Source organism: Rhinoderma darwinii, chromosome 11 (assembly GCF_050947455.1).
Source record: "Rhinoderma darwinii isolate aRhiDar2 chromosome 11, aRhiDar2.hap1, whole genome shotgun sequence".
NCBI lineage: Eukaryota > Metazoa > Chordata > Amphibia > Anura > Rhinodermatidae > Rhinoderma > Rhinoderma darwinii.
In genome coordinates this window covers 99,359,509-99,373,119 of record NC_134697.1, presented here as the reverse complement: position 1 = coordinate 99,373,119, position 13,611 = coordinate 99,359,509, and the positions used below count along the sequence as shown (strand labels likewise).

At 47.4% G+C, this 13,611-nt stretch overlaps 1 protein-coding gene across 1 annotated transcript in view; it reads left to right on the top strand.

The window, feature by feature from the left end:
- The window catches only part of LOC142663545 (uncharacterized), a 53,142-nt gene that overhangs the window by 2,466 nt on the left and 37,065 nt on the right, over positions 1–13,611 (top strand). Inside the window, 7 exon segments of the mRNA XM_075842279.1 lie at positions 1,681–1,839; positions 3,482–3,631; positions 3,716–4,259; positions 5,819–5,916; positions 6,027–6,102; positions 6,224–6,321; positions 6,847–6,958. Coding sequence (XP_075698394.1) covers positions 1,732–1,839; positions 3,482–3,631; positions 3,716–4,259; positions 5,819–5,916; positions 6,027–6,102; positions 6,224–6,321; positions 6,847–6,958 — 1,186 coding nt within the window. The 5' untranslated portion in view covers positions 1,681–1,731.

Here is a 13,611-nt window from a genome sequence, read left to right as displayed (position 1 = left end):
ACGAATCACAATACTAGCAGGTAACAGGAATACACGAAACAGGAACTCACAGATTGAAGACAGGGATAAGGATGATGGGAACAAATGGATGATGATTAATAATAATAGTCAAATGAATGTGTGATGGGAGCAAGCAAACTCTATCTTGCCCTCTACCTATCTCTACCTATCTCTACCTATCTCTGGATCTATCCCTATGCACTGACCCTAACACCAGGCACCACTAACCCTCACTGTCTCAAACACTGTCCCTAATGAGCAGACACTATCACCTAGAAAACACTAGGTACCAGAGGCAATGAAAACTAAAATTAAGATCTAAAACACAGTGAAATAAAGCAAGAGACCAGAGAACAACTGAGTATGGCAGTGGAGATACCATGATCACTAAGGTGAGGTTGGTACTTTCTGGCCAGGTTCTTGCTCCTCGGTCTTTTGGCTGAGATTGTGTGTAGTAGGACTCTTATCTGAGGTTGTAATCATCCCTGCCAATTGGGGTGACAGAACGCAGAGGAGAGGGGCAGAGAACCACATGATCAAAGCCAGGGGTTGGGTAGCTGGAACGTCCGAGTTGCTAAGTGCCCCAGGAGTGGTGACCCTGGGGTGCCCGAACTCACTGGGGGTGGGATTCCACTGAGTGATGGCACATAGAAGCCTAGGAGCGTTGTTGAGTCTTCCTGATCTTCGGTGAAGGAGGACCATCGATCCTTTGGGCCTATGGTTCGGAGGGTTGGGGAATTGTTATGTGGGGCCTCTCTCCTTTAGGAGAACGGCTGCAATAGGCTGCATCCTTTCTGCACTTTTTTGTGTGGCACCTCTGCACTTTTTTTGCACTTTGGGTGACTGAAAGCACGACTCGGACTTTAAAAAAACCAAAACTGAGACAGGGTAAAACTGTACAACTAAAGACCAAGCACTGAAGCAAACAAGGACTTAGGTAATACAACAGAGCTGGAAAAACACAAGACTAGGCTGGTAACACACAATTTTGTACTGAGTACAGAGAAGCACAAGCAAATACATATAGAATACACTATCACCGACGTCCTAATATTGAGGCCAGTGATTAAGGAGAGGCAGACCAATCAGGTCGCTCTCTCCAAACGAACCTCATTGGCTCACATCAGTGTGATCATCTGATATGCACTGATGAATCATCTATTTTATCAGTGGCCTTATCAACTGGCCCAGCTGCTGATTGATAGCTAGGAGATGACGAGTGTGCAGGAAGATGGTGCCCCCTGGTGTTCACTTAATGTGTCCAGTGCCGGTTAGAAGAGTCTTCTTCAAGTGTGCTGATTTTTATTGGCTGGCCTGCACAATAGAAAGAATCATTCCACAATCCATGTATGAGAGGGTCCAATAAATGGGACTGAACTACTGGGCATGTAAGTCCACCACAACCGGACACATTAAGTGCACATTCAGAGAGGTAATGAAAAGAACACCAGGGGGCGCAATAACAAGTATGTAACAGCAATTTTTAAACACAGGAGCATTTTATTAATAATTCCTTTAAAGGTGACACTTTTTACCCAAAACCTCAAAGTTGGTCACCACAATTTTGACTTATTACATCTAGGACAACCTACTTTTGTATAGTGAGGGACTATACTTCACAAACTAAGTCCCCTATATGATTTTATAGTCTCTCTCTTTTTTTTTAATTTTTTTATTAAGGTGCCTGCAATACAGGAACCCTCCAGTTGATCCAGTTTTCTCATATCTAAAATGGTCCTCTTTCTGACTGAACCCCTGAGGACAGACAAGGACAGGAATGAGATCACCAAAAGAATATTCGACTTCACCCTGGAGATCATCTACCTGTTGACCGGAGAGGTGAGGATACCCATTGCACCAATAGTATAATTGTTGGACCAATGATGAAAAAGATGTGGTCTAACTATAGAGGGAAGAGGAAAGGAGCCAACCAAGACGAGGATGAGAAAGGAAACAAAAACTATGGCATGGTGAGGGGAAAGGGAATCCCACAGTGTTGGAAGTCAACCAGCAATTGTTTCAGAGGGTTGAGGGACCCAATGTGTACAATTTGGATGGGCGTAACTAAGAGGACTATACGAGAGTGAGCTTCCCAGGTCCACTTATATGTATGATAATTATTTTTGGTGTGAGGGTCCAGTGAGCTGGAGGAAATTTTTGTGATGAGCCCGCAGGCTTAAACAGAATACGGTAATGTGGGAATGGCATAAGGGAAGTGCTTGAGCTGCAAATACCGAAAGAGGTCATCATATGGGACAAAATATCATCTCTGAGGTGAGGTAAATAAGAGTATGCGCTCTAAACAGAGTACATTGTGGAGTTTATTAAGTCCTTTGCTCGTCTACTCGGAAAGGTAGCCGGAAACTAACATAGGAAAGCGATAGATTCAGGGCAACTGTGGCTTCATAAACCAAGATATGAGCTGCCCGAAAATATTTTATGAAATGAGGCAGCTAATGCTTGGTTGGGATATTAGACGTATGGACTGATCCCAGGAAACATGGATGGCAATCAGCGAAACTCTACAATAACCAAGAATCTTACGTAGGAGAGTTAATTTTGAGGGAGTAATCCATAATTTGGTGTATCGGCGCTATTCTTCCAGGAGGGAGCATAAATTACCTAATTAGGGAGTGTAGGTTTGAGTCAATAGGAGGCGGTGAAACCTATTTCCAGATGATTAAGACGTCCAAGTGACCATTGAGAGGGTGATGCTATAACTGGTCCACAGAGGCCTGAGGCAATGTTATATTGAAGGTTCTGATTTGATATAATTAATCGTCAATCCTAAAACAGAATAAAATTTGAGCACCTCCTCCAGGAAGTTTGGAAGGGACTTTTGGGGTGATGATAAACCAGGGCTCCCCACGTAGAACCTTACCAACCGTGACATGATTAATGAAGTCCATCCCAAAATTTATCTCAAATTACCTTTTTTTTTTTTCTTTATTTTATCTGTTTTCACAATCGGCACAAAAATAGTCAATTATGTTGTCCAGACAAATATTAGTGCAGTTTTATGTAGCGTATGATCACTTCTGTCAAAGCGGACTCCCTAGCTGCACCTCAACAATTGGTGGGGCGCCATCATATCATGAACTTAGAGATTTTACGGTGGACTGGCCACATTTTGGTGTTGTGGACCTCTATGGCCCAGGGTTCTTTCTCTAAACCAAGGAGGAATTGTATTGACTGTATTGATCTAGGGACTTTTGTATGTCAAGAGTCGACATGGCCACTGGACTCGCATACATTAATAAGAAAGGAGATCCTACATATATTTTCCGGGGCTTGAAAGCCAACGTGATCCATGTGAACCTGGAGAGCCAGGCCTGTGTTCAGCCTGAAAGTTAGGATCTTTGCAAAAAGGTTGACATCTAATTTAGTTTTGTCACTTGACCTCACTATAGCTAAATATGACTGGAGAGGAAATCTAGGAATGTATATAATGATATTTATCAGAGTCTACCTCCATACACAGGATTACACAGTAGTGAAGAAGACATCTGATAAGTGCAGGACCCAAAGCCCAATCATGGATCCTCCACATCACTCACTGATACATGGGAGAAACAACGATGAGAAGATCCTGGACCTCACCCACAAGATCATTGAGCTGCTGACTGGAGAGGTGACACTGCCGGGAATGCTGGGACATTATATAATAACACAAGGTACAATGTGTCTGGGTGATGACTGTATCATTGTGTGTCAGGTTCCTATAAGATGTCAGGATGTCGCCGTCTATTTCTCCATGGAGGAGTGGGAGTATATAGAAGAACACAAGGATCTCTACAAGGACGTCATGATGGAGGACCACCGGGACCGCACATCACCGGGTAAGAGGGATCTGTACAAGGACATCATGATGGAGGACCACCGGGACCGCACACCTCCGGGTAAGAGGGATCTGTACAAGGACATAATGATGGAGGACCACCGGAACCACACACCACCGGGTAAGAGGGATCTGTACAAGGACGTCATGATGGAGGACCACCGGCCCCTCACATCACCGGGTAAGAGGGATCTCTACAAGGAGGTCATGATGGAGGACCACCCGAACCGCACATCACCGGGTAAGAAGGATCTGTACAAGGACATCACGATGGAGGACCATCCGAATCGCACATCATCGGGTGAGAGGGATCTCTACAAGGACGTCATGGTGGAGGACCACCGGAACCGCACATCTCGGGGTAAGAGGGATCTGTACAAGGACATCACGATGGAGGACCACCGGAACCGCACACCACTGGGTAAGAGGAGACTTTTTAAATTAGGTTGTTGTCAACTCTGGGAGAACTAGGCCATTAAACAGGCCAACCACTATGTGCCTGTAGGTATACTGGGGTCATGTTGAAGCCATCACACATCCGTGTGTAATGCATCTACGTGTGTGTGTATTAACATGACGATCGAGAGTTGAAGGTTGGCCTAATTACCCCCTCGGTTGTGTCCGTCGGCCCCCTAGTCCTTAAGTGGAGCGTCAGGGTGCATGTACAACCACCGCTCTATTCAATCTCCTCCTCTCTGTGGTCGCGCAGTGAGAAGGAAGGGGGGCTCAAGACCCCCAATGATTTATCAGTGGGGGGGGGTTACAGTATTGGGGCCACCAGCTTTCGACATTTACAATCTATCATGTGGACACCTGTCCTTTGTGAGACATCTTCCTTCAAAGGAGTTATCCAAGAACTAAAAAATGGATTGCCTATACTCAGGATAGTCGATAATTATTAGATCAGCGGGGGTCCCGTCTCCCCCGCCAATCAGCTTTTTGAAGAGGCCGCAGTGCTCGTACAGGCGCTGCAGCCTCTTCGTTGTTTACCATGGGTTTCGTTCCTGTTCACACTTGCACACTCCGTTACTTTCATAGCAGTTCCCTTCAGGCCAGGCTAACATATCCTATATTATTTCCCTGCTCTCGAGTGAGGCCTGGGCAACCCCCCATGGGAAAGCAGAGTTCTGTTCTTTAATTGTTTGGCCACCTTCTTTCCCTATTTTCTGAAGGGCCAATGGAGAACCACCTTGTGGTTTTTCTGTCTCCGGTGCATTTTTTTTTGTGTAAAAGGAGGTACTTCCCTGACCAGCAAGTGTGAAGTATATATTAAGCTCTGTACCCCGACTTATGAAGTCGCTTGGAAGATTAGGGCCCTGGTGGTGGCTTTTTGGGAAGGTCTTGCAGCTCATATAAAGGATTGACTGGCAGGTCGAGATTTTCCTTCCTCATTGGATGACTTTAACTACTCACGTGGATCTCTGTTTCAATAAAAAAAAAGCTTCTAAGGAGAAGTGTTCTTGTCAGTTTCCTCTACTGGCACCAACCTTCAGCAATAGCCGACCACTATCAGCTACCGGCCTCTGCACTCTGTCTTATTCCTTGGTCTAGAGAGCATCGTTGTCAACTGGAGATCCTTCTAAATGTCTTTTTTTAATGCTGCCTTTACGGGGTCGCCTACATACTGCTCTTATTTTACTTGAGAACCACAACCGGCAACTGGGCCTACATGTGTAGAACTACAGTGTACCCTGGTTTGGCTCCCCAACCTTGGCCCTCTACATATGGTGTATCGATATGTGCTACCGTATATTTGTATTTAATGTATTACGTCATGTACTTGTTGAAAGTGTTTTGAGGCCATACACTGTTTATAGACAAACATAGGTAGTATGGGCCATATTGAAGAACTTTGTGACTTTCTACATGCGTATGATACATCGTTTTCCATAAGTTAGCTCTTTATATTCCTGTCCTGCTACGCTTGCCCCGGTCTCCTGCAAGATCTGTTGATAATTCTATCATTTGTGTCTTCTACAGATGGCTCCAGTAGGAGAAATGTACCAAAAAGATGTCCCAGTCCTCAGTATTCGCCAGATTGTCCACAGAAAAATTGTCATGTCCCACAGGATGATCAGGTTGATGGAGCTGAAGTCTCGTCAAATATCATAACATCAGTTATTTTCTTTTTATATATATATATATATATATATATATATATTTTTTTTTTTTGTTCTTGTCTGTTCAGAGAGAAGATCTGCTTGATGTTAAGGTTGAAGCTATAGATGAAGCAGAGAAGACCCATATGAGGACTGATTGGCAGTGTAAGGAGGAGGGAGGCCCATTGGTTGTTAAGAAGGGGGTTCTTTATATAATCTAGACTCCACCGTCATCTGATCATAACATATGCACAGTGTATTAAGTCACTATGTGTGTTTCCTACAGATAGATCCGGTAAGAGAAGTCCACCACAGAGATGTCCCAGTCCTCTGTATTCTCAGGACTGTCTACAGGAAATTCACAATGTCCCCCAAGATCATGAGGTAACTGAACTGAACCCTCTATCACAGGGATACTCAACTAGTTTTAGTGAAGGTCTCTATACCTGAATCTGCCATCAGGCGAAGGTTAGAGCTGAACACAGACAGTAGGGCCATGCTCACACAGGTCAGATTTGCCATAGCAATTCCGCCCTGTAGATCTTTGGCAGATATCCTAATCTTATCTGCCCCCTTTAGATAGTGCCACACAATGCCTCTTGTAGATAGTTCCACACACAGTGCCCTCTGTAGATAATGCCACACAGCGCCCCCTGTAGATAGTGACATATTGGCCCCAGTAGGTAGTGGCACACAGTGCCCATTGTAGAAAGTGCCGCCCAGTGCCCCCCACCCCCGTAGAATGTGGCAAACCGCCACAAACTCACCTGTCCTCGTTTCCAAGGTGTAGGATCTCTTTGGTTAGTCATGCTCATAGACGTGTTTATAGATATTTGGTGTTTTGTTTTTTTCTATTACTTTTTCATCTGTCTGCTGAACTATACTGAATTGTCACATATGTCAAATCAGGGTGAAGATCTGTTTAATATTAAAGTAAAGGTTAAATCAGAACACGGAGAGATGTATGTGAAGGATGATCAGCAGTGTAAGGAGGAGGACATTCCTGCAGATGTTCGCATAGGTAAGTAAGAACCATGTGATATCAGTAATGTTCTGCCTTGGAGACACATTAAATATTCTATTAGGGAACTCGATTTTTAACAATTACCTAACGTATCGGTGCTCAAAAACTAAACAGAGTAATTTGAACCTGTCCCTCCCATCTGACTTCTCTGCAATCCCTTTATAAGGTCCTTAATAAACATATTAAGAAAAGGGTCTCAATACCGACCCCTGTGGAACCCCACCTTCAGGACGTACCCTCTGTTTTCTATCACTGAGCTAGTTAATAACCCAATTACACATTTTCCCCCAGTCCCAGCTTTTTCATTTTATATACTAACCTTTTATGCGGCACAGTATCAAACGCCTTTGAAAAGTCTAGATACACCACATACACAGCCTTACCCAAGTCCAGCCTAAATACACCACAGCCTTACCCAGGTCCAGCCTAGATACACCACATCCGCAGCATTACCCAGGTCCAGTCTAGATACACCACATCCACAGCCTTACCCAGGTCCAGCCTAGATACACCACAGCCACAGCCTTACCCAGGTCCAGCCTAGATACACCACAGCCACAGCCTTACCCAGGTCCAGCCTAGATACACCACAGCCACAGCCTTACCCAGGTCCAGCCTAGATACACCACAGCCACAGCCTTACCCAGGTCCAGCCTAGATACACCACAGCCACAGCCTTACCCAGGTCCAGCCTAGATACACCACATCCACAGCCTTACCCAGGTCCAGCCTAGATACACAACATCCACAGCCTTACCCAGGTCCAGCCTAGATACACCACAGCCTTATCCAGGTCCAGCCTAGATACACAACATCCACAGCCTCACCCAGGTCCAGTCTAGATACACAATATCCACAGCCTTACCCAAGTGCAGTTTAGATACACCACATCCATAGCCTTAACCAGCTCCAGCCTAGATACACCACATCCACAGCCTTACCCAGGACCAGTCTAGATACACCACATCCACAGCCTTACCCAGGTCCAGCCTAGATACACCAAATCCACAGCCTTACCCCGGTCCAGTCTAGATACACCACATCAACAGGCTTACCCAGGTCCAGTCTAGATACAACACATCAACAGCCTTACCCAGGTTCAGCCTAGATACACAACATCCACAGCCTCACCCAGGTCCAGTCTAGATACACAACATCCACAGCCTTACCCAAGTCCAGTTTAGATACACCACATCCACAGCATTACCCAGGTCCAGTCTAGATACACCACATCCACAGCCTTACCCAGCTCCAGCCTAGATACACCACATCTGTAATGACAGGGGGGTAGGGAAACAGACAGTGAGCCCTAATCTACCCACCACTCAGTCCCTGCCTACTTGCAACGACCCGCCCTAGGCGACGGGGTACAACTGGGCGACGGTCCCTACGCTCAGTAGGTGCACGACAGACAAACAGACAAGGGGACACAAGCAAGGGGAAATGGGGCAGTTGCCCACGGCAACACCGTGAGCAACAAGAGAGGTGAACGAGCTGAGTCAAACCAGGTGTGTACGAGGTACCAAACGCAGAGCAGGAGAGTAGTCAGTAAGCCAGGGTCAGTATGAAGCAAGGTCAAATAGCTAGGAGCTGCAACAAGGCCAGGAAACCACACGAGAAGAATCACAAGCAAAGGAGGAACAGGAAAGGCAGGTATAAATAGACAGAGGGCGGGAGCTAGCTCCGTCTGGCCAGGCTGCGATAGGCTCTCCCACTCCTAAGCCTGCTATCCTGAGTGGTGGAAGATGGAGTCAGTCTCAGAGACATAGAACCAGGTGCAGACTGATTACCCATGGGCGTATACACAGAAGTTGTGCCTGGCAGATCCTTTACAGTACCCCCCCTTTTATGAGGGGCCACCGGACCCTTTCTAAGTGGACCTGGTTTATTGGGGAAACGAAGGTGGAACTTCCTGACCAATACCCCAGCGTGAACATCCCGGGCGGGTACCCAAGTCCTCTCCTCAGGCCCGTATCCTCTCCAATGGACCAGGTACTGGAGGGAGCCTTGGACCATCTTGCTGTCCACAATCTTGGCCACCTCGAATTCCACCCTCTCAGGGGTGAGAACGGGAACAGGAGGTTTCCTCGAGGGAGCCAAGGACGGGGAGCAGCGTTTAAGGAGGGAGGCATGAAACACGTCGTGTATACGAAAAGATGGGAGCAACTCCAGTCGGAAGGAGACAGGATTGAGGACTTCAATGACCTTATACGGCCCTATAAACCGGCGAGCAAATTTCTTGGACGGGACCTTAAGGTGCAAGTTCTTAGACGATAACCACACCAGATCCCCGACCATAAGCAAGGGGTTAGCAGAACGTCTTCTATCAGCCTGAGTTTTTCGTATGCTCTGGGACGCCTCTAGGTTCTTCTGAACCTGGGCCCAGACTGTGCACAGTTCCCGATGAACGACCTCTACCTCGGGATTGTTGGAACTACCAGGTGAAACGGAGGAGAACCGTGGATTAAACCCAAAATTACAGAAAAAGGGGGAGACCCCTGACGAGTTACTGACCCGGTTATTAAGGGAAAATTCGGCGAAGGGAATGAATGAGACCCAATCATATTGACAGTCAGAGATAAAACACCTTAAATATTGTTCTAGAGACTGATTAGTCCTCTCGATTTGGCCATTAGTTTCAGGATGGAAGGCAGAGGAGAAGGACAGATCAATCTCCAACTTTTTACAGAAGGCTCTCCAAAACAATGAAACAAATTGTACCCCTCTGTCCGAAACAATATTGACAGGGACCCCATGGAGACGCAGGATGTGTTTGACAAACAAGGTAGCTAACGTCTTAGCATTGGGTAGTTTCTTGAGGGGCACAAAGTGGCACATCTTACTGAAGCGGTCTACTACAACCCACACCACCGACTTGCCTTGAGATGGAGGCAAATCGGTGATAAAATCCATGGAGATATGGGTCCAAGGTCTCTGGGTAATGGGCAAAGAACGTAGTAAGCCCGCTGGTCGGGACCTGGGAGTCTTGGACCTAGCACAAACCTCACAAGCGGCGACGTAGGCCTTAATGTCTTTAGGCAACCCAGGCCACCAATAGTTTCTGGCAATGAGGTGTTTGGTACCCAGGATGCCTGGATGACCAGATAGTGCGGAGTCATGATTTTCCCTAAGTACCCTTAGCCGGAATTGCAGGGGAACAAACAGCTTGTTCTCAGGAAGGTTCCCAGGAGCTGAACCTTGATCAGCCGCAATTTCAGAGACTAAATCAGAATCAATAGAAGAAACGACTATACCAGGAGGCAAAATACAAGCAGGATCTTCCTCCGAAGGAGGGCTGGCCATGAAGCTACGCGACAGTGCATCGGCCTTAATATTTTTAGACCCAGCCCTATAGGTAACCAAAAAGTTGAATCTGGTAAAAAATAGCGCCCATCGAGCTTGTCTCGGGTTTAGCCTCCGGGCAGATTCTAGGAAAACCAGATTCTTGTGGTCGGTAAGGTCCGTTACCTGGTGCCTAGCCCCCTCCAGGAAGTGGCACCACTCTTCAAATGCCCATTTAATGGCTAAGAGTTCGCGGTTGCCAATATCATAGTTACTCTCAGTGGGCGAAAACTTCCTGGAGAAGTAGGCACAGGGACGGAGATGGGTGAGGGACCTGGTACCCTGGGACAAGACAGCCCCCACTCCCACCTCGGATGCGTCAACCTCCACGATAAATGGCTCCATTTGGTTGGGCTGGACCAGCACCGGGGCCGAGATAAAGCACTTCTTAAGGACCTCAAAAGCCTGGACAGCCTCAGGAGACCAGTGGAGGAGATCAGCACCTTTGCGAGTGAGGTCCGTAAGAGGCTTAGCGATGACCGAGAAGTTAGCAATAAATCTCCTGTAATAATTAGCGAAACCCAAGAAACACTGTAACGCCTTCAGGGAGGCAGTTTGGACCCATTCCGCCACAGCCTGGACCTTGGCGGGGTCCATGCGGACTTCATGAGGAGTGAGGATTTGACCCAAAAATGGTATCTCTTGCACCCCAAACACACATTTTTCGGTCTTAGCAAACAGTTTGTTTTCCCGAAGGACCTGGAGCACCTTCCTGACATGCTCAATGTGGGAGGACAAGTCCTTGGAAAACACAAGTATGTCATCAAGGTACACTACAAGAAATACCCCCAAGTAATCTCCTAAAATCTCATTTATGAAATTCTGGAATACCGCGGGGGCATTACACAACCCAAAGGGCATGACAAGGTATTCGAAATGACCTTCGGGCGTATTAAACGCAGTCTTCCACTCATCCCCCTCTTTGATGCGGATAAGGTTATACGCCCCCCGTAGATCAAACTTAGAGAACCATTGGGCCCCCTGAACTTGATTAAAGAGATCAGGAATCAAAGGAAGGGGATTCTGGTTCCTTACAGTGACCTTATTCAAGTTACGGTAGTTAATGCATGGCCTAAGACCACCATCCTTCTTCCCTACGAAGAAGAAGCCAGCACCTACCGGAGAAGTAGAGGGGCGAATGTAACCCTTGGCCAGGCATTCCTGGATATACTCTCTCATGGCTTCCCGTTCGGGACAAGAAAGATTAAATATCCTACCCTTAGGAAGCTTAGCTCCTGGTACCAAATCGATAGCGCAATCGTATTCTCTATGAGATGAGGAGGTAACACTTCGGAGGCCTCCTTAGAGAAAACATCAGCGAAGTCCTGAACAAACTCAGGTAGCGTGTTCACCTCCTCAGGGGGAGAAATAGAATTAACAGAAAAACATGATGTCAAGCATTCATTACCCCATTTGGTAAGCTCCCCAGTATTCCAGTCAAACGTGGGATTATGCAACTGCAACCAGGGAAGGCCTAAAACCAAATCGGACGATAATCCCTGCATCAACAGTACAGAGCACTGCTCCAAATGCATGGAGCCAACAAGGAGTTCAAAAACAGGGGTATGCTGAGTAAAATAACCATTAGCAAAAGGAGTGGAGTCGATACCCACTACCGGGACAGGTTTAAGCAAATCAATCAAAGGCATAGCTAGAGACGTAGCAAATTCCACAGATATGATATTAGCAGAAGACCCTGAATCCACGTAGGCACTTCCCGTAGCAGACCTACCACCAAAAGAGACCTGAAAGGGAAGCAATATTTTATTACGTTTCATATTTACGGAAAATACCTGTGCGCCCAAGTAACCTCCCCGATGGTCACTTAGGCGCGGAAGTTTTCCGGCTGCTTATTGTTACGCCTAGGACAGGTGTTCACTTCGATGCTTGTCATCCCCACAATTTAAGCAGAGACCATTCTTCTTGCGGAACTCTCTACGTTGTCGGGGGGACACGGAGGCCCCGAGTTGCATAGGTACCTCCGAGTCTTCCGTGGAAGAGTGAAGCAACGGGACCTCGGGAGCCATCATGGGGGAGTCAGAGGGGAAAACACAAAAACTTTCAAGTTGTCGTTCCCTGAGACGTCGGTCAAGTCGTACCGCTAAAGCCATAACCTGGTCTAAGGAGTCAGAACAGGGATAGCTAACTAGCAGGTCTTTTTGGGGGCGTTCGACAGACCCAACCTAAACTGGCACCTTAAGGCAGGGTCATTCCACCGAGAAGCTATGCACCACTTCCTAAAGTCAGAACAATACTCCTCCACAGGTCTCTTACCCTGACGTAAGGTCACCAGCTGACTCTCGGCAAAGGCAGTCCTGTCAGTCTCGTCATAAATGAGTCCGAGAGCAGAAAAGAAAAGATCAATGGAGGATCTTGGGGCCCTTCCTGGAGCCGGGACATAATTATACCCACCCTCTGGCTCTCAGAACCTGAGGAGTGAGGCTTTAAGCGAAAATAGAGCTTACAACTCTCCCGAAAGGAGAGAAAAGTCATCCGGTCCCCTGAGAACCGGTCAGGCAACTTGAGGTGGGGTTCAAGAGGTGAGGTGAGGGGCACTGCCATGGAAGCATCAGGCTGGTTGACCCTCTGAGCCAGGGCCTGGACCTGTAGGGAGAGACCCTGCATTTGCTGAAGCAGGGTCTCAAGGGGGTCCATAGTGGTGTGAGGGACCAGGGTAGAGTAGGTATATGGGCTTGTAATTATGTAATGACAGGGATCGGGAAACAAGACAAGTGAGCCCTAATCTACCCGCCACTCAGTCCCTGCCTACTTGCAACGACCCGCCCTAGGCGACGGGGTACAACTGGGCGACGGTCCCTACACTCAGTAAGTGCACGACAGACAACCAGACAAGGAAACACAGAACAAAGGGAAACGGGGCAGTTGCCCACGGCAACACCGTGAGCAACAAGAGTGGTGAACGAGCCGAGTCAAACCAGGAGTGTACGAGGTACCAAACGCTGAGCAGGAGCGTAGTCAGTAAAGCCAGGGTCAAACCAGGAGTGTACGAGGTACCAAACGCAGAGCAGAAGAGTAGTCAGTAAGCCAGGGTCAAATGAAGCAGGGTCAAATAGTACAGAAGCTGCAGCAGGGCCAGGAAACCAGCAGAGAAGAATCACAAGCAAAGGAGGAACAGGAAAGGCAGGTATAAATAGACAGAGGGCGGGAGCTAGCTCCGTCTGGCCAGGCTGTGATAGGCTCTCCCACTCCTAAGCCTGCCATCCTGAGTGGTGGAAAATGGAGTCCGTCTCACAGACATAGAAGCAGGTGCAGACTGATTACCTATGGGCGTGGATACAGAAGCTGTG